The sequence below is a fragment of the Camarhynchus parvulus genome, chromosome 1 (assembly GCF_901933205.1).
Source record: "Camarhynchus parvulus chromosome 1, STF_HiC, whole genome shotgun sequence".
NCBI classification, from domain to species: Eukaryota; Metazoa; Chordata; class Aves; order Passeriformes; family Thraupidae; genus Camarhynchus; species Camarhynchus parvulus.
In genome coordinates this window covers 68,287,066-68,307,127 of record NC_044571.1, presented here as the reverse complement: position 1 = coordinate 68,307,127, position 20,062 = coordinate 68,287,066, and the positions used below count along the sequence as shown (strand labels likewise).

Here is a 20,062-nt window from a genome sequence, read left to right as displayed (position 1 = left end):
GTGGATGGGCACTTGCTGACCATGCCATGGTAGTCTGACTGGTTCCTTCCAGCCTTCTGCTGTTCCACACAGCCAGCCAAATGCTCGACATGCTTTAGATATCCAGGTTTTGCTTGTGTGTAGGAAGGGCAGTAGGTATCTTTCCACATCACATACCATCTTAGATCACAGACATGTAATCTGTTTTTCCCTGGGTTCATCTGTACAAGTGAGTGAGTGAGCCTGTGGTTGTTGGTCTGACAGGCACCAGAGCAGAGGGTGCTGCCACTCTCCTGTGAAACCATAGGAAGTGTTTCATGATTCAAGATAAGACCTTCACTTCCTCGTTCTGTGCTTGTACCACTGAGGCTGCACCATCCACCCCGAAAGCCCGCTCACAAAATGGACCAGGAAACCCTGGGAAGCATTGTCCTGCTTGTCATCGTCACCCTGATCAGTGTTGTCCAGAATGGTAAGACAAAAATAAACGTTTATTTAAGGGATAGAAGGGAGACGAGGAAAGTTCAGGATGATGTATGCTGAGCTGATCTTTGGATAGATAATATTTAGTTATAAGTGCATGCATGCCTAGGCATGGCTTTGGCTTTAGAAACAGATTTCTAAGCATGTAATTTTGTGTCACATTGCGGCAGTATCCTGACAGTCACATCTTACTCTCTGACATTCTGGAGTGAGTTGTTACACTTTTCAGCTAATGTAAGGACTAATATGCTGGGATACCCTGTGGCAATATGAATTTTGATTTGATGACTTTTCTGACCTAGGTCCCTGCTGTGGTCAGGCAGAGCTGCTCTCAAGCTGAGCCCTGCTACCATGGGCAGCGATGGAGTCCCTGGGGGGTGGCAATGGGAGCTGGAGCATGGAGTTGGGTGAAGCTCAGAATTGAAGGAGTCTGTGTGGGCTATTTGTGGGCAGGCAGGTCTCCTGCTTTCCTGCATCTCCAAGTCCTGCAGTATAACTAATCTCAATTAACTGTGGTCCCAAGAACACTGTTCATTTCCTGAGATGGTGAAGTTTCCTTCTCCAGCTCTTATTCAGACCTTGCATAGTCCCTTGTATAGTCTTCAAGGTTTATTAAATAGAACAACTATCTCTCTTGTACAAATTTGATTTTAACGTCTTCATCCTCTCTTACAAATCCTTCTTTTAGCAGGAAGTTCTGCCCAGAATTTAAAGAAAGGATTGAGTTTTGCCTCAGCTGCGCTACATTTGCCCAGGTTCAAAGAGATTCAGCAGTGGGCTGGGCAGCTGGTAAAAATTCCAGAAATCTGTAGTGAAGGCTTCTTATTACAAATGGGAGATTCCCACTGAACACAAAGTCCTAGGAAATGAGCTATTCTTCTATTCTTGGGCTGCTGCAAAGAGGGGGAAGTGGTGGGAGCCTAGCTGCCAAGGAGCAAAAAAAAAAAAAAAGGAGATGCAGACTGCTTTAGTTTCAACATAGGCAGTAAATGCCACATCATTTAACCCAATGCTATTCTCTGGAAAATGAACAACGTATGACATCACCAGAATATGGCGCATTAAGACCAGAGCACATACCGTAATTAAGAAAAGGTGTCAAATATACATTTCTTGCTATGTAATCGTATGACTTTATATACAGGGGTTTTTTCTTCTCACTCGGACATGTCAGACTTCCATCCATGTGCTTTTGTCTGTCTGTGAGATTATGGACCCAACTAATAAAAGGGGAAGTAGGGAAGCGCGTGAGGCAGACAGCCCTAAACCAGGATTTCAAGCTTTGCGTCATCTGGTTTCCTCTTCCCAAGCTTTCTTTCTAGAAAGACCAGACCTGATATGCAGTCTTGCAGTGAATTATGCTTCATATTGCAATTATGAAAGCAGTAGAAATGTTTGTCAAGGGGTATCAGGAGTGCTGAACTCTTGCTGTGGCTGTCATTCAGCAAAGCACTTGGGCCTCTGCTTGACTGTCTCTGAGCGCATGAAGTCAGTACCACGTAAATTTGTGATTAAATACTTCTGTGATTAAATACTTCTCTGCACAGGGTGCAGGACTAGAAAACAGCTTGAATGCTGTTGTTCCTGAAGATGGAGGTGGGCTGTCGTGCTGCCCCAGTCTGGTGTCCATTTACTGTCACCTTGTCATGATGGAATCTCCACATCTTACGGAATGACTTACGTGGCCACATACCACTGAGTGACACATGCAGCCTAAAGTTTTGCTCTTTTACTGGAGATATGTTGCAATCCAGCATCTTTCAGGGCAAATCAGTGGTCATTTCTGAGCAGGTCAGGACAGAGAAAGCAAAGTGGAGAGAAATAAGGGGCATGTTTGCAAGCACTGACTATATGGGATCATCAGCTCCCAGTTTCTGTTTGCACGGACCTGTGAAACTACCAGGCTTACATTGAACTCTTGCACATTACCTTGATCAGAGTGGGACTGCCACTCTTCAGCCTCTGGGCAGTCTGTGGAATCTTGGAGCCTCAGGGAATTATCTCCTGGAACAACTGAGGTGAATTAAACCTCTCCACTCCAGCCTTGCTCTGCTCACTCTTCTCATGATGGCTTGTGAAAGCACCCTCTTGCCTCCTAGCATAGTGGAACTTCTCTGCAGCAGCAAGCTGATATTTGGGAAGTGGCAGGACCTGCAGCAGTGGGGAGGGAGATAAATAGCTTACTTGACTTTCTCAGAAAAAAGAAAGCCAAGTATGTGGTATTTTCTAGAGATTTTCAAGCATGATAAAAGAAAGTGAGGAGGTGTGCTACCAGTGAGTCCATGAGGTCCCAGACCTGCAGGAAGTCGATCACTGCACCTCAGCACTGGACAAAAAAGTGCTGATCAACTCTGTCTTCTTCAATTAGGTCTTAGTGCCTGTAAGCAGGGTAACCTCTTGCCAAAGGCTGTGCTGGTGTGCAGATGGAGATGCTGAGAACTTTGTGCCACTGGATGATGTCTGGTTTGTGTCCCCCAGGAGCCAGCACACTGTGCTGGTGGCTGTGGGAGGATCTGCAGTCTGGCTCAGAGTAGGGGTGCTGGCTTAAAGCGCTGTGGGTTTCTCTGCAGAAGGAATGTATGTACCATGGGGATCCCACAATACTGGGAACTGAAAAACCCAGTCATTTCTGTTAAAGACAGTGGAAGTACAAAGGACCTATTTACAGCATCGATGAAGTGGAAAAAATGCAACTCTTCAGATTGCAGGGATGAAATCCTGCAGCTTATCTAGCTAAATTTTTATTGCTGTAATAATGTATTTCCTGATGGGCTATCTTTCATGTGTATATATTAGGTTAATATTCCAAGCATAGAGTGATTTGGACACACTTGAGATGGGGTGCAAGACAGCAGAAAGCTTGCAGCTTCTAGCCTGCCAGAGCTCTCTCTGGTGTACTTAGACATATGATTGATGGTCTCTGGTTTAGTGTCATCAGATAAAACGTGTTTGTCAAGAGCATGATGCATTATCTTGAGGTGCTGCATTTTTGCAGCAGCTAACACTCTGACACAACTCTGTTGCTTAAAAAGGAGGATACACAGAGATCAGCCATTAAGACCAGGCTTTCTTTGGGCCTTTCTGGGAAAAGAACCAGCCCTGCAGGATGTCCTTGGTTTGGCAAATGGGTTTCACTTAAAGAGAATAGAGTCCCTTGTCTCCCTACTCTGTTGGAGAGCAGGATTTGGGGTTGGCAGCTCTGACTGCAAAGCTCTTTTCCCACTGGGAGCTCAAAGGACTGGGTCAGGGCAGTGCTTCTGCAGCAGAGATGCAGAGACTGCTCAAAGTGCAAAGTTGGGATGAAGCAGGGATTGGAGGTGAAGAGCCTGATACCAGTCACATACAGACACGTGGAGATCCATGGAGGGTTTGGCTAAACCTGGGTGACAGAGTGAGCACGCTGGCCACATCCTGCACCCTCATGCACCTGTGTCTTCTCCTGCCACCTGTCCATGGGAACAGAGCTAAGCCCACAATGCCCAGCTTCTGCAATATCTTCAGGTGACATCTCAGACTGAATACTCTGTGGTTTTTTAACAGCTTTTTTTGCAAACAAAGTGGAGCATGAAAGCAGACACTGCAATGGGAAGGTGTTGCAGCGGCAGGGATCCTCCTCCTTCGACCGTGTCTACACTGCCAAGTGAGTAGACAAGAACTGAGGAGTCGGTGAGGGCAGAGTGGGGTTCATCATGCTCTGCATTAAAATTAAATCCAAACCATTTTGGAGGCCAGGGGTGGATTCCAGATTGCCTCAGATGAGGGCTTTGTACTTAATCCCTAGCTGTGCTCAGTGTTCAGACATGAGGTTTTTGGATATATTTGCTGGCTCATTCCAGCACCCTTCTTGCCACCGTGTGCTGCATGTATATAGGTCTTGCAGCCATCACAAGTGTTGTGTCCCTTCATTTGGGAACCAGTTCACTCTTCCCTGACGCAGCCAGAGTGTCAAGGGCTCAAAAGGAAAGAGCCAGCAGAGACATCAGCCTGCTGAGGAGCAGGTAGGTGGCAGAGCTGACACAAGTCCCTTGGTCTCTGGCACCTCCCTTGGCACACAGCCCTCCACTTCTCCACTCCTTTGCCACATGGAATCACTCTCAGCTTCTTCACTTCTCCCCCTCAGAAAGCATTCACAGCTGAAGGAGGCATCTGGACACCATTCCTGTTCCCCTGCAAAGACACGTGTTAACTCTGTGAGACACTCTTAGTTGTGATGCAATTCTACATTTGTTGGTTTCATCCTATAGCTTTATTAATATGACTCAGTTAAAAGGACTTTAAGCCAATAAAGCTCACAGCATCTATCATGATCAAACAGGTTAAGGAGAAAGCGGCTTTCACAGGTGCCAGGAGGCACAGGATGGTTTGTTTTCCTCATCAGGCAGCACAAAGGCATCCATTATCTGAGGGAGAAAACAGGGAAGCAGAGCTGGGTGAGGAGCCCAGCCCATGGCAGGTCAGGGGCCTCCCACTGCTCTGGGGTAACAGTCTGCTCTCAAGGGCACTAGTGCAGTCCAAATTCCCCTGCCACCAGTCTCTGCTGGTGAAACATACTGATTTTTTTCTATTTGCCTGTGCTCTGATTTCTCTCCTATAAATTCCATTCCAGCCAGAACTGCGGTCATGCGTATCCTACGTTCCTCGCTGTGCTTTGGTGTGCTGGCCTTCTCTGCAGCCAAGGTAACACTCTTTTGTTTGTTTGTTTTCTTTTCCCCCTTCAACCTGGCACCACATTCAGCAGAGGATGGTGAGCACTATGGAAGTTGCAGTTTCAGGGATCAAGCCTCCTGCAGCAGGGGAGCCTCTATCACCCCCCTGTCCTGGAGCTAAGCATGCTGCTGGAGTAGCAGCACACTCATGGAATGGCTTGGCTTATGTCAACAGATGTGTTCCCAGACTTGATTCAAGGTGGTCCAGGCCAGGGGCATTTCCCATACTGGCATTATGGATGAGTTCCCTTTGTTTTGGGTGGAGGGTTTAGTAATTGGTTGCTGGATTATTGCCACATTATTCCATCTTGGGACAGAAAATGGGCTCAATTTATTAAATTTCTGGAACTGCCACCTGTCCCTAGGACTATTGACCTGAATTTCTAATTGTGATCCCCTCCAATGCAATGTGAATTTATCTAACATGAAGATAAGTGCTTACCTGGGGTATGTGTCTATTCTTTCTGGAAAAAAAAAAAGGAGATTCCTGATCAGGAGAAAAAGAGATTTTATCTGCAGTTGTGGAAAAGGCTAGAATTATGAGAGAAAGCCCCTTTTTAATGCTCAAAAGTTAGTGTTGGACCATAGTGTATCCTCCACCTGCTCCTAGTAACGTACATCTACCAACAGCCTTTTGTTTCTGTTGAGGACAGTGCATGAGTTGGGGCTCCCTTTCCTGAGCCTGGTACCACACTGGGTTTCACAAAATCATAGAATGGTTTGGGTTGGAAAAGATCTCAAAGATCTTCTCGTTACAGCTCCCTTGCCAGGGGCAGGGTCACCTTCCACTAGGCCAGATAGTTCAAAGCTCCCTCCAGCCTGGCCTTGAACACTTCCAGGGATGGGGCATCCACAACTTCTCTGGGAAACCAGAGTGTGGCACTGGCCAGTGCCTCATCACTCTCACAGTGAAGAACTTCTTCCTTATGTATAATCTAAACCTGCTTTCTTTGAGGTTAAAGCCATTTCCCCTTTTCCTATGAGTTCATGTCCTTGTGAAAAGTCCCTCTCTAGCTTTCCTGTAGGCTCCCTTTAGGTACTGGAAGGATGGTGGTGAGTCTGTGCTCTGCAGTGGGCACAACTGTGTGCAGGGTTACACCCACAAAGTTTTGAGAAAAACTGGAGTGAGGGCAAGGCAAGTGCTGTTTCCCATGCAGAGGTCTCCATCCCAGTTCCAGTGCTTGTCCTATAACCCAAGACTGCAGATTCCCATTTCCATTCCAGCTCAGGCAGCAGATGGGGACAGTGTGTACAGTGAGAGCTGGGCTGGTGTTGTTAATGCCTTGTTTTGTCCTTTACCCAGCTCCTGCTGCCTTTGCTGGCCTGATGTACCTGTTTGTGAGGCAGAAGTACTTTGTGGGCTACCTCGGGGAGAGGACTCAGAGGTAAGGACTTGCAGAGCCTCTTTAAACAATCCAGAATGTGGTATCAGCACAGCTGGATGCTGCACTTCCACAGACAGAGCCACTGGCTTCTGGTACTGCCGGCAAGAGCTGCTGGCATTGGATAGTGCAGGAAAGCCCCTCTCTTTTGGATGAATGGGGGTAGCTGTGGGAGATGTTTGATGTGCAGCAGCACTGGGGTAAGGGTTCGTGCTCACAGGACTCTCTGCAAACACAAGTTTGCATGTCTGTGCCACTATTTGCACAAGATTGTCCTTTTATATTAATATTTATATTAATAAAACAAATTACATGCATGTGAAGCAGAGTTGTCCCACAGCCTGTCATGGATGAGAACACATTCAAGTGCCTCTGAACAGACACTTTTGTAAGTAGCAGCCTACACTGAGAACAGAAGGCCTAATCCAGATCCAAATGGATCCTGAAAATTACATTTAAGTCCTCTCAACTGCCTGGCAATGCAAGACAGAAAAGAAATTTTTCCCCACTCCCTTAACCCCTGAGGTCTTTCAGTTGGTCTCAACAATAGAGTCCTAAGTCTGAGGGTTCTTGTGTGAGATGATGCACAATAACAAATTGTTTTCCCCCATTTCTGTCTCCTCAGCACTCCTGGTTATCTGTTTGGAAAGCGCATCATTTTGTTCCTGTTCCTCATGTCTGTGGCTGGAATACTCAACTACTATCTTATCTTCTTTTTTGGAAGTGACTTTGAAATACACATTAAGACGATAACCAGCGCGATCTCTCCATTGCTGCTCATACCCTAACTCCCCACAGCACTGAGAGGGTCAGCATGCTTCATATATTGATGCCCAGAAGCTGCTATAATTCAACTGTTTAAGAAATGAACCCATAACCCTGTGAGATTTCTGTAAATCTCATGCTTGACAAGCTCTGTAGTTTGATTTAGCCTTGCTTTTTTCTTCTTCAGGAAAAAGATTTATCATGAGCACTTGGCACGCCCAAGGAATGGCGACAACTTTCAGTTAATTCTTTAGAATCTTTTCCCTAAAGGGCATCTTGCAAGCTGGCTGCATGGCTGGAAGGGACACTGTATGCTTGCTTCGTAACTGTATCGTGCTTAGCTTTTGTTCCAAACCCCAGGATCCTCCCAATGTTTTTCCTGACTGGTGGCTCCCCCAGTCACCCTCAGATGCAAGAACAGCCTTTCACCAGCATTCCCTACACCCCTGCCCGCACAAAGGCATGGACCAGCCTCTTCACCTACCCTTTCCCTCCGACTCGTTGATGACCAAGGTCTTGCTGGTGCAGGAGGGCGGCAAATTGGCCCCTTTTCTTGTCTTCCTTGATAAATATTCATGTACCTAACACTCACCGCACTGATCTCATTTACACTCCAGCCTCTTTGTTCTCCCAGAACTGGGAAAAGGACTGGTGTGTAAATGAGGAGCTGGTGTATCGCCGGTGGGGTTGGGTTTGTTTTAGTTGGCTTTGTTTAATAAAACAGCCTAGAGCGATGAAATGTGTCTGCTGCCGTCTTCTTTGCCCAGTGCGTGATCCCATTGCTCCGTGGCTCAGCGTCCGGCCGGAGAGCGGGGCAAGGGCAGCAGCACCGGGCTCTTTGTGCGAGCTTCTGATCGCCCCGAGAGCTGAACAAGTCCCCCTCTATGAGCACGGTCAGCGCTCTGCTCCCAGCTCTGACCATGTGCCCCGCAGGTCTACGCTGAGGAGCTTTGATTAGTGGTGCAGACCGAGTCAGGCAAACAGGTCTGTGCAATCTTTTTAAACATTGCTACCCTCCGAGTGCTTAAGCTCTTAAGCCTGTCTGATTGCTGCATGCAGGATGGATAAAGCTGTATTTTATGACTCCTTCGGGAGGGAATGAGACTCCTCACTATGTGAGAAGAGGGTTTGCAGAGCTGTTCACAAAAGCAGGTGCAGAAAGCCATCTGCCTTTGTACTACACCAAGGCTGGAGGGTTTTGGTGCTGTCTCATGGGTCAAAGGTGCTTGTGCATGGCTGCTCTCCTCTGCAGCTGGCAATTCACACGCATATTTTTTTCTTTTTTCTTTTTTCTTTTTTTTTCTGCAGATGCAAAAGATTAGTAGTAGACACATTTATTGCCTGATGATTATAAATTTTCTCACTGATTAGAATAGGCAATAAAAATATTTAATCTAGCCTTCCAACCTATAGCTGCTGAGATACCTTATTCCCAGGCAGGGCACTCATGTTCCTTCCCTCCTGTCCTTCTCATAACACACTCCAAATACTCCTCACAACATGCTTTTCTGCCATAGCTCTCTTCATAGCTGATGCCAGCTGCCTATCCGTGGTGGAGACCCACTACCCTTCTGCCCCATGGTGTCAACCCATCAAGGGATGGCAGCACTCCAGGAGGAGAGGGGTAACCCCAGGAGTCTGGAGCTACAGAGCTCTTCTGCATTGCTGGGATCAGCAAGGGCTCATGCTGCCACCACCTTTATCCAGTTCGGAGCAGGAGAAGCTTCACCAGCAGCGGTTCCTGCTCTCCAGCCTGTTTGGTCTCCCTGAGGTCTGGGACTTGTTAATGGAAACCATCACTTGTGGGAGGTGACTCTCCCAACTCTGTGCGTCCACCTTGCAGGTCTCCTCAGATGGCTGAGTCTCTCCTGGGGCTTTTTTGTCCTCTATGTCAAGAAACAACTCACTTGAACTCCTACTTTCCCCTGTTAGCATGAGAAGTGACTCTCCACCAGCCAGCTATAAAAGGAAGAAGATTCAAATGTCTATTTTGGGTGAGATAACCTATCGCAGTATTCTGTGGCCTCTCCATCAGACTTGATGGTCCTTGTGGGTCCCTTCCTACTCAAGATATTCTGTGATTCTCTGTCAACTGGATGGTTGGTTTTTACATAGTTGTACTTAGGTATGATCAGGTCAGAGGAACCAAAGCCCATCTTTTGCTCCAATGTTTTATTTTGCAAGAACACCTCCTACTTGCTTCCTCAAAACCTTTCTGATAATGAAAGAGATTAAAATGTAGGCAAAATCCATTTTCCATCTATTTGTAAATGGAAATAGTGACAGTATCAGACAAACACGGGCAACATAAATTGATCACTATGTAAATTCTTGGTGAATATCATGGTGTGTTTTCCATATTACAGGCAGGCCTTGTGGTTGCATTTGCCTTCCCACTCTTTCTGTGAAAGGAAGGCAACATCACTGATATTTGGGTTTTTCTCACAGTATTACACAGCTCCAGGTTTTGTGTTCAGCAGCAAAACCACCCTGACCTTGTTGGTACAGTTGTCAGCACTTAGCACACCATTTACTCAGAAAGCTGCACACACAGGCTCTTTGCAAGGGGGTTGGACTAGATGACCTTTAAAGGTTCTTCCATCCCAAACCAGCCTATGATTTTATGATTCTACAGATAAACATGCAAAAATACAAACACCACTGTAAACATGCATGCTGGGTTCACATTCACAAGAACCTATGAGGACCTACTGAGCTGCACTGGACTTGGGGACATGGTTGGTGGCAGAAGTGGCAGTCCCCTCTGATGGCTCCTGCTTTAGTCTGGCTTGAAAACTCCAGGGGCCAGCGCATGTGTTTGGCGCAATGCACAGCATGGCAGCTCCTGACCTGGAGCCACTGCTGTATATCAAGAGCTAATGCTTCCCAGTTCTGCTGATCAGCAACAGTGTGGCCAGCGGGACCAGAGGAATGATCATCCCCCTGTATTCAGCACTGATGTGGCACTGGAGATCTTATTGCTCTCTACAACTACCCAAAAGGTCTCTTCTCCCAAACAGCCAAGCAACAGGACAAGAGGGAATAGCCTCAAGTTCCATCAGAGGAGGTTTAGATTGGATATTTGGTGAAATTTCTTTACTGAAAGGGTGGTCAGGCATTGGAACAGGCTTTCCAGGGAAGTGGTGGAGTCATCATCCTTGGAGGTCTTTAAAGGATATGTAGATGTGGCTCCGAGTGACATAGTTTAGTGTTGGACTTGGCAGTCCTGGGATAACAGCTGGACTCAATGACCTTCTAAGACTTCTCCAACCTGAATGACGCCAGGATTCCATCATTGTGCTGATGCTGCTAGCTGTCCCACTTGCTGTGTTGCCAAGCTGTGGGCTTTGCTTCACCAGCGGTGCCCTGACTCACAGTCACGGTGTGCCACTGCCACACCTCGCGGCTGTTCGTGCATCAGAATCCCAGGTGCACAAACAAACATTCTGTCCATCAGTGCACATGCATAGGCACAGTGCATTTATTTATCATTTCTCTCTCTCTCTCTATTATCTATCTATCTATCTATCTATCTATCTATCTATCTATCTATCTATCTATCTATCTATCTATGTATTTATGTCTCTAGCCATGCTGTAGGTGCTGGATCACGTGGGTGCTGAGGCTGTTCAGGGAAGGCAGGGAAGCAGGCTGCTCAGGCACCAGCCCTCTCCAGCTTGCCGGCTGTGCACATCAGAGACTGCGGAGCCTGCTGGAAGCCGGGATATGGCAGGTTGCTTTTGATCTGCTGACAAAGGCCTGGAATGCATTGCAATATTTCTGCCACAGTAACCACGTCTGCTTCCTTACAGCACTACAACCCTCTAGTGGAAACTCGGCCCCATCGGCTCTCTGGTGCTGCTGGCCCTGTCATGAGCTGCTCCCTCAGGGTTTGAAGCCTGACAGCAATGCAAAAGCATCCACATTCCTGAACAGGTGTATTGTTACTACTGAATGCTGGGTTTTATTATTCTTTTGAATAGGAGGCTCAGTGCTGAAGCAGGACCCCTCCCCTGCCCGTGCCAAAGCAAGCAGTCCTGCTTAGCACAGGATCTGAGCAAGCAGGTAAAATCTGAGTGAAATAAGAAATTTCTGTGCACCAGCCACAAGGGTTTCCTGCAGTAGTTCCTATATTTCTGGTTTTCCAGAGCCTGAAAAATCATCTTGTGCAGTATCAGCTTGGTCTAAGTCACACCTCTGCCAGGTGAGGTTTCCAAATGTGTCTGAGGATTGGGAAAGCGATTCTGCTGGCATGGAGAAAAGACTGGCACTGAACACTTTCTTCAGCTCTCACCTGCTCTGAGGTTACTTTCTTCTAGCAGAGTAGTAGGTTTAATATTCAGAGAAAGGTTTCCAATGCCCTGCTGGGACAGGATACTGCAAGGCACTGAGCACTGGCCCTGAGCAGTGGAGTGCCACTTGCAGATGGCACTGGGGAGCAAGACTAGGCCATGCTTGGAAATAGTCCACCCATGATAAGTGAAAGGACAGTAAAAACTGAGAACAGTGGTAAAACCGTTCATTGTGTGATTTTAAGTTGCTCTCATGTTCCCACTGGAGTGTGTAGGATGAACATTCCCATGAAAAAGCTCCTTTTTGAGGGGCTCTGCAGAGCCCAGCAGAGCCTACCAGCGCCCTTGCAGAGAACATGAGGACTCCTGGGAGAGGGAAGGACACCATGAAATTCCTTTGGAGTGTGTGGGGGGCAGATACCAGCTTCACAATCCCTTTGGGTAAAGAGGACTGCTATCCGTGGAGCTGCCAGGGAGCATGCAGAACACCTCGGTCGTGGTTCCTATCAAGGCAGTTCAGTGCCTCAGGGGGTGAGGGTGGAGAATCAGCCATTGCATTGCTGACTGGCTGCAGTGGAGCAAAAGGTGCTCTTAGCAGCACTGCTGTGATCCCCAGGTCCCATGGAGAGAGGAGTGGTGAGTGGGAGCTGTGCAGGTACAATGTGCTCCTCATTGTACCTGCCCTGGCAGAGGGAGGCTGTGGGCACCAGCTCTGCTCCATCCTGCCTGCCAGAACATCTCACTGCTCCCAGCCAGCACATAGAAACACAGAAGCTGGCAAAAGTGAGATTCTGCCCCAAAGGACAAACAGCATCCACAGTGAGATGTTTTTCCCCTTTAGAGGAGAAATAAATAACTTTTCAATTTCAGCTGCAAGGATCTTCACACTGTGAGATGATTTCATCAGACAGAGGAGCTCCTGGGGCTTGGTGCTGGTTGCCTACTGAGCTGCTCAGATGCTGTCCTCTGGAGCTTCCTGCTCATCCTCAGGGGAAGGGAACCAGATACCAAAGGGTCAGCTGTGACACGAGGTGCAGAGAGGAAATTGGATGTGTTTTCCACCTAAAGAAATGAAGGTGTGATGATGTTGCAGTTATGGCAGTGCTGTTTCTGCCATTTGGGAGCTGGCAGGGACTTGCTTGTGTGCCATGACCTCTTGCAAGGCCGGGGGATGCTTTGGGAGGCCTCAGCAGCAGGCTGCTGCCTTCTGTGTTGCTGTTCACCACCACTTGTACAAGCATACCATTGATTTATTGTTCTTGTGTTTGCCCAAGAGAGTGCCACTGCTGCCTTCATCTCCAAACAATGTTTTCTGTGCTTTTGGCACAGCACTTCAGAGGGTGTCACTCTGATCCAGCAAGAGCCCCCTTGGTCCTCTGGGATTGAACAGAACAGCATGGTATCTCCTGGCCAGCTGCTTCTTGCTATTCCTTTTGCTGCAGCAAAGGAATTTCTTTTCAAAAGGCAGTGCCAGCTTTCCCACTGCCCTCAGCAGATGGGAGGGGATGTTGGAAGTCTCTGCCAGCGCTGTGAGGCTGCAGTTGTATGTCCCTGTGCTCTACCACCACTGTGGGGACCACACCTTTGCTAGTGGACAGATTTACCTCCTTCTCTCAGCCCAGGCAGCTTCAGACATAAACAAAGCAGGCAGTCATTTGTTACAGTTCAAGTTGCATCTCAGTCCTGAGCTATGTTTAACAATACTGAGGTTTCTTGGGGTGTATCTTGCTCCACTTGCCTTCAGCAGAGACATTGCTGAAGAGCAGAAAATAATTGTTTTCATGACATGACCCCACTGCTTGGTTCAGCTCTGACCTCATTCCCCAAATCTCATGTGCCCACTCTCCTTGCTCCCTTCAGGCTGCTTCCCAAGCATTCCTTTCAGTGCCTGCTCCACCCATTCATCCCTCTCTGTGTTTGTTGTCCCCTCCATATCCCTCCTAATCAATGCACCTACTGGCAGAGCCACCTGATAAGCCATACAGGGACCTGATCTGGCTGAAAACAACCTTTATTGCCCCTTTACTGGCTTGTTTTTAACCTACCTCAGCTCTCTGGTCCCCATTGCTGCAGGTGGGGACCTTAACAGAGGTCCTTGTGAGGCTCACGGTGTGTCCCTTCTGCGTGGTGTAAATGCTGTGCTAGTGTATCAGATGCTCCTATGGGGTTTAGTTGTCCTTCCCCTAGTTCACACCAAGTCACCACAGAGTCCCCCAGAGGCCAACCCTCCTTCTCTTCCCTCACACTGTCTGTAGGATTGGCACAGCATCCCACACAGCACAGGGAGCATCACTGACCTGGGGCTCTTGCCCAGCTTGCAACCTCTGCTGCAGATCTCTGGCAGTACAAACCCATGACATACCAGTGAGTGACACTGCTCACAGGTGTGAAATAGCAGCAGGAAGCTCTGCCCAAGCTTGTTGTGGGGACCAAAAACCCTGCTGGTCATTGCTCATCCCACCCACAGCTGGCTTTTTTGTGGGTTGCTATATTTCAGAAGAGTACTTTCATTTCCCAAAAAGGGTCTTTGGTTTGTAAGGTTGTGGGGGCTTTTCTGGCTGAAATAGAAGGATGTAGCCCTTCTGACAGAGCTGGCAGCAGCAAAGACTTGGCTCAAATTTAGAGGTTTCTAATAACACATTAGCTCCAACTCCTTGGCAAAAGTCAACTGAACTTTTCCTGTTCACACACAGTTCAGATGGCCTTGGAAACAGTCTTTTATAGCAGAAATGAAAACCAGAAAGGGGGACAAACAGTGACACACTCCTACCTGTTCACAGCCATCCCAGCCATGCCAGCGAGGTGCCCTGAGCCAGCAGGCTGTTTGATCCCATGAGGTGACAAGTGCCCATCCCACCGGAGCCACCACTTGTCTCTGGGATTGTGTGTGCTTCCCCAAGCCTGACATTTCTCAGATGCTGCAAGCCCAGAGCTCATGACTTATCACATTTGCACCTCAGTAATAGCTACCTCCAGGATTTCACTGCGAAATGTGTTTGGAAAAGGCTGACCTGGTTTCCAAGGTGTTGAGTGTCCTGCATCACCACTCACTCTGTGGTGGGCTGTTTTGGCATGCTGAATCACCCCTTGCCTCTCTTCCCTCTTCTCTCCCAGATCCCCTGTGACATGTTCTGGTTTTCCCCTGCCCTGTGTGGTCTGAGGAGCTTTCAGATGACAGCATACTCAACATGCTCATTTGGAACAGCAGGATCCCACCAGGGCTATGTTCCCAGCGCTCATCGAGCACTGGGCACAACGTGCTGGGTGTTTGCTTCCTGTGGGATGCAGAGATGCTCATCTGTGGCCAATGGGCATTGCAGACCCACCAACAGCTGTGTGATGCACAGAGCTGCCCCAGGGAGACCTCTTGCACTGCTGAGTGGGTGTGAAGGGATCTGTGTGGGTCTTCCACATGCTGCCACCATGCAAGTTAGGAGGGTAAGGAGGGTTGAGTTGTGAGGCTGCACATCACATGAAAACACTGTGGTTTCACACACCACTGAGCACATTTGATATCTTGCAGCCACTGGAAGGAGGAGGTTCATAACTTTGTGTGCTTATCCCAACCCTTTCTTTCCCAGTCCTGGTCCCAGTGTCTCACCACCACCTCTGCTTCAGCACCAGCAGTCAGCACATCTCTCCCTGAACCGCTCTATCCCTTCAAATGGCAGAAGTCCTCTCATTTCTGTGGGTTACACCTGCCTGCAGAAAGAGCCTGAGAGGTTGGATCTTCTGCTAGGGTAATTGCAAGGTGGGGAGTTGTGTTCATCTCTGTGCAGTGTGTTCTGCTCAGTGTAGCTGAAGAGGTTGCACTTGAAGATGCCTGAGTAGTTGTGGTGTTGAACTTGGGATCAGCACAGGCTTATCCTGTGCAGGCTCAAATGCTGCTTTTAAATGCAGCCAGAATTAATAGGAGGCCTGGGGAGTATCATTCTGTTTGCCTTGTGTTTACACTTAGTCACAGGGATCTCACTCTCAGCCACCAGCAGAGGTAGGATCACGTTGACAAGCATTTTTTGGTTAACTCAGTGCAGCTGATCATATGTTATGATGAATTTCTGCTCCCAGCCAATTTTGCAAAGTGCACCATGGCTGTCCAGCAAGGCAAGGGGAACAGAGTGGGGATGCACACTGTGAACCAATTAAGAGACACCCTGCCAAATTTGTTTCTTTGTCAAATGATTCAGCAAATGACTACAGGATGGTACAAATGGCTTTTATTAGCGTAGCATGAAAAATTCAGCACTGTAAATGAGAGAAAGATTAGTCCACAGGCCCTCAAGACCATAGCTTGTTCTCTCCCTCCACCATCTGATGACCATGAGTCACACACAAACCTCAAGCCTGGTTGGTGCCAAGCTGCTCCAGGGCTTGCAGTGGAGAAGTAGCCATCTCCTAACATTTCCCAGGGAAGGAGACTTCTCTGCTGGTCTGGAGCATGCCACAGTTCTTGTGCAGGAGCTCCACACAGCTGCAGCCCCAAGGGCAGTGACAGCATCGAGGTGAGTGCGAACAAGGCTTGGGTGAAGGAGACATGTCCTGGGACTTGTGGTGTTGGGAGCATCAGCCCACAGAGTAAAGCATCCTGCTGTCATCCCCAGTCCACTTGGGGAAGCTCGCACAAGCCTGCAGAGTTACACCTCCTGCATCCTGTGCTCCGCCTCCTTCAGCCAAAAATGCCGCCAAACGCAGGCAGGCTCGGGGCAGACACAGGTCAGACGTGTGGCTCCAGCAGCTGTGAAAGTGTAGCTTGGGACAACATTTGGCAGGATCCTTTATTCTTCCTCCCCTCTCTTTTGGGCTGAGAGGATGCAGGGGGTGATGCAGCAATCATTTCTTCAGCACAGCCTGTGTTGAGGCTCTTTGATATAGTGGAGCTATACCAAGCCTGAGAAGGCAGGACATCCCAGGAAATCTTTGTATATGGACAGCTCCCTAACCTTAGCTCAAACCAGCCTGCACTGAGTTTTGGCAAGGGTCAGTTGGGGAATGTTTCCTAGAAGTTTCATTCCAAACATGTCCGTGTTTTTTACTGTTGCTTTGTGGGGTTTTCTAACTCAGACGGCAAATTCAGATTGGCTTTTCCCCATGTTTGGGTAGTGTAATATATATAATAGTGTGATAGGTTTTACAGTAACAAGAGACCTAATGTTGATTATTTGTCCAGTTTCTTGGTCTTTCCTTATAAAACACAGCAGAAATTTGTGGGAGATTTGCTTAAGGTATCCATCCCTACCATAAGTGCAGTCCCTCTTGTGCACTGTGGTATATCCCTCTCAGAACTATACAAGGGTACATAACTCATTCTTTATACTCATCATATATGTGGGTAAAGATTAAAGTATTACATTTATCCAAAGTTCTGGGGGCAAAGTACTGTTCTCAGTGTGCCAGAAGACCCTACTGATTACATGATGGCATTTGTTGTTTTACCACTGACAGAAGTCTAGTGACATTGAGATTTTAGGGTTACAGGATTAGGTGTGCCCTGGATGGAAGGTGCAAAGAGCACTGAAACAGAGTCAGCTTCTCACAAAGGACGTCTCTGTGCAGTAGCTGTGAGGGAAGCAGAGCTGTGTCCCCTGCTCCCGAGGACCTGTCACTGTCTGGTACCTCAAATACTGTAGTTTTGGGGTTGCGGTAAGACAGACTGACCTGGGCTAACTCGCGCGCTCCTCCTCTGCCTCAGCACATGTTATATCACTCAGGTCAGTGCTTTCCAACAGGTCTCAGGATTTAGTGCCATTCATATTTGATCAGGCAGAGATCCCCAAGGAACCATTTGAATAGCAGAGGATATGAGTACAGAATATGAAGGGACCACCTGGGCCATTAAACCCAGTCCCCTGTTGTCCCTTACAACCACATAACAGACATTTAATCCAGAAAGGTCTGGATTAAATGGAACTGCCTCCATTCCTCCTCCCCTGTGTGGCTGAAGCCTGCAACATGATATTAAAGCCATCACTGAAAGCACATTTTTTGCTGCAAAAAGGCAGAGCTCCCAGAAAATGGAAAGTCTCTGGTGTCTTTGACCATAATATATTGCTAGGAATAACACAGTTCCTAGCAATAGCATTTCACACTGAGCCAGACTTGGCATTTCCCCAAACAGTTTCTCAGCCATTCTAGAGATTTATAACTAATAATTGCATAGCTGGATAAATAATTAGACTCTGAGGTTTTGTCTTAGCATTTTCCTTATAAATAAATCCCTTATTCACAAGCTATATTAAAATACCTGTCGGTGGTGTAATGTGCATCTCATATCGCACTTGCTTATTTACTGCCTGGGTACATTGATTTCATTTCCATTATCTGTACTTTATTTATGCAATTATCAGACCTGTCTTTCATCAGAAATACACTTATTCCATCGGTATAGGTGTATATCACTCTGTTGGAGATGGTTCACATACACAAACTGTTGTGGTTTAACCCCAGCCAGAAACTAAGCACCATGCAGCTGCTTGCTCACTCCTCTTCACCCCCATTGGATGGGGAGGAGAGTTAAGGAAGGGAAAAAAACCCTGTGGGTTGAGATAAGGACAGTTGATAATTGAAACAAAGTAAAATATAATAATGATGATAACAAAAAATAATAGCAATAGTAACAATAACAATGAAGGGAAATAAAACTCAATTGAAAAAAATCATGAGTGATGCACGAGGCAATTGCTCACCACCTGCTGACCAATGTCCAGCCCATCTTTGAACAGCTATCAGTTTGTCCCCTGGTCAACAGCCTCCAGTTTATACACTGGTCATGATGTTCTATGGTATGGAATATCCATTCCATATCCATTCCAAGAATATCCCTTTGGCCAGTTCAGCTCAGCTGTCCTGGCCATGCTCCCTCCCAGCTTCTTGTGCAGCTCCTCACCAGCAGAGCACGGGAAACTGAAAAGTCCTCAACTTAGGGTGAGCACTACTTAACAATAGCCAACATTATTCCCATACTGAATCCAAAACTGTAACAGCACTGTACCAGCTACTAAGAAAAAAATTATCTATATCCCAGAAAAAAGCATGACACAAACACACATACAAAAAAAATAACAGAGAAATGGGTCAGCTCAAGGCAGAAACCCATCATGAAATGATGGAATCGTTCTAAATTGTATCTGATTGCCCTGAGTGAATGCTGGGATATGGCAGAGCTATGGCAGACTGCCTTGTCCCACTGAAGGAGCATTTTAAAGGAAAAGCAGTGATTCCCAAAAACAAACTCAAACCCTGCAGAAGAGCTGTTAGTTAATGTTTAGACGGTATTTGTAGGAGACAGAAAGAGCTATTGCAGCGCTGCATCCTCACAGAACCTGGTGTTAGAAGACATATATTAAGCATATAAGAAAGAGAGGGATAAAGAAGCACAAAGAGCAGCATGAGCAATATATTCACCTCTCAGAATTTTACACCACTCCCATTTTCATTCTTGGCATGCCCAGAAGTTGCACAGCTACTTACAGTCAGGACAGGACAAGAGATATCAGATTAGATTTATAAGAGGACAGGCACCCTCAGCACTGGAAATAGATGAGCACATCTCCTTCCATCAGCTTGAGGCAGATTTGTGGGAAGGAGGACGTGGGAGGCCATCAGGGCTGTTGCTCTCCCCCACCCTGTTCTGCTGCCTTGTATGGCACAAGCACTGCCCCTCATCAGTGCTGAAGCCATTTTCATTTCTGGCCCCATTTTAATTTCCACCACTGTCAGTCCCTGGTGCAGCTTTATCCTCTCTCCCTGTCTTCACTCCTCTCCCATGTTAGCCAAAATCTCTTCTGGGCAGTTTGCAGCCCACAGTAATTAGCCTCTCCTTGGGAGATGTTTGGAAGGGAGCAAGCAAGGTAAGTGTTGTCTGGGAGCAGACTGATTTTGACTCAAACAGAAATGTAAACTCAAAAGACCCAAAAGACCCAAAAGACTGTGTTTTCTTCCATTGTGTGCCAGCTGGGTGCTGCTGTGAGCTAAAAGCAAGGGAGCTGCACCACGAGGGATAGGCAAGACCTGTGACCATTACTGAATCCTACAACAAAGACTGGGTAGAGCAGTATGGGCCTGAGTCCACCTGACCTCTCTCATGAAAACTGAACTCACTTCTGTATCAATAAACTTGATTTCATGGTTGTGTAGAGGAAAAGAGCAAATAAAGACACTGGCTTCTGGCCCAACATCTCATGCCCTGAGCAAGGGTGACAGACAGAGGATGTGCAAGATGTATTTCTCAAAGACACTAATTTCCTTCTGTCCATCTGAAGACCTTTAGCAGAGCACCAGCAAGTTCCCATAGTAAAGCAGGTAGAGAAGCACTGTTTTTCCTGTTTAATCTACGGATGGGCATATTTTGCATCACTCAGTTGTTAAACACAGACTCTAATGGGCTGAGTCAGACAAAAGCAATCTGTAAGAACTCATTACTATTTCCTCCTAACCACATTTTTCTTTTCTCCATTGG

General features: G+C 47.3%; 1 protein-coding gene across 1 annotated transcript; it reads left to right on the top strand.

The window, feature by feature from the left end:
- The first annotated feature begins 352 nt into the window (after positions 1-352).
- ALOX5AP (arachidonate 5-lipoxygenase activating protein) lies at positions 353-7,338 on the top strand. Its single transcript, XM_030955670.1, has 5 exons — positions 353-451; positions 4,003-4,102; positions 5,069-5,139; positions 6,472-6,553; positions 7,176-7,338. Exons 1-5 carry the CDS (start codon positions 382-384, stop codon positions 7,336-7,338), a joined length of 486 nt encoding a protein of 161 aa, XP_030811530.1. The 5' UTR covers positions 353-381.
- Positions 7,339-20,062: the final 12,724 nt, after the last annotated feature.

Excerpts from the sequence above, each read along its gene's own strand:
- ALOX5AP (XM_030955670.1), top strand. The coding sequence starts at position 382 with ATGGACCAGGAAACCCTGGGAAGCATTGTCCTGCTTGTCATCGTCACC. Across the intron at positions 4,103-5,068 it reads GACCGTGTCTACACTGCCAA|CCAGAACTGCGGTCATGCGT; the intron begins GTGAGTAGACAA and ends ATTCCATTCCAG. Across the intron at positions 5,140-6,471 it reads TGGCCTTCTCTGCAGCCAAG|CTCCTGCTGCCTTTGCTGGC; the intron begins GTAACACTCTTT and ends TCCTTTACCCAG.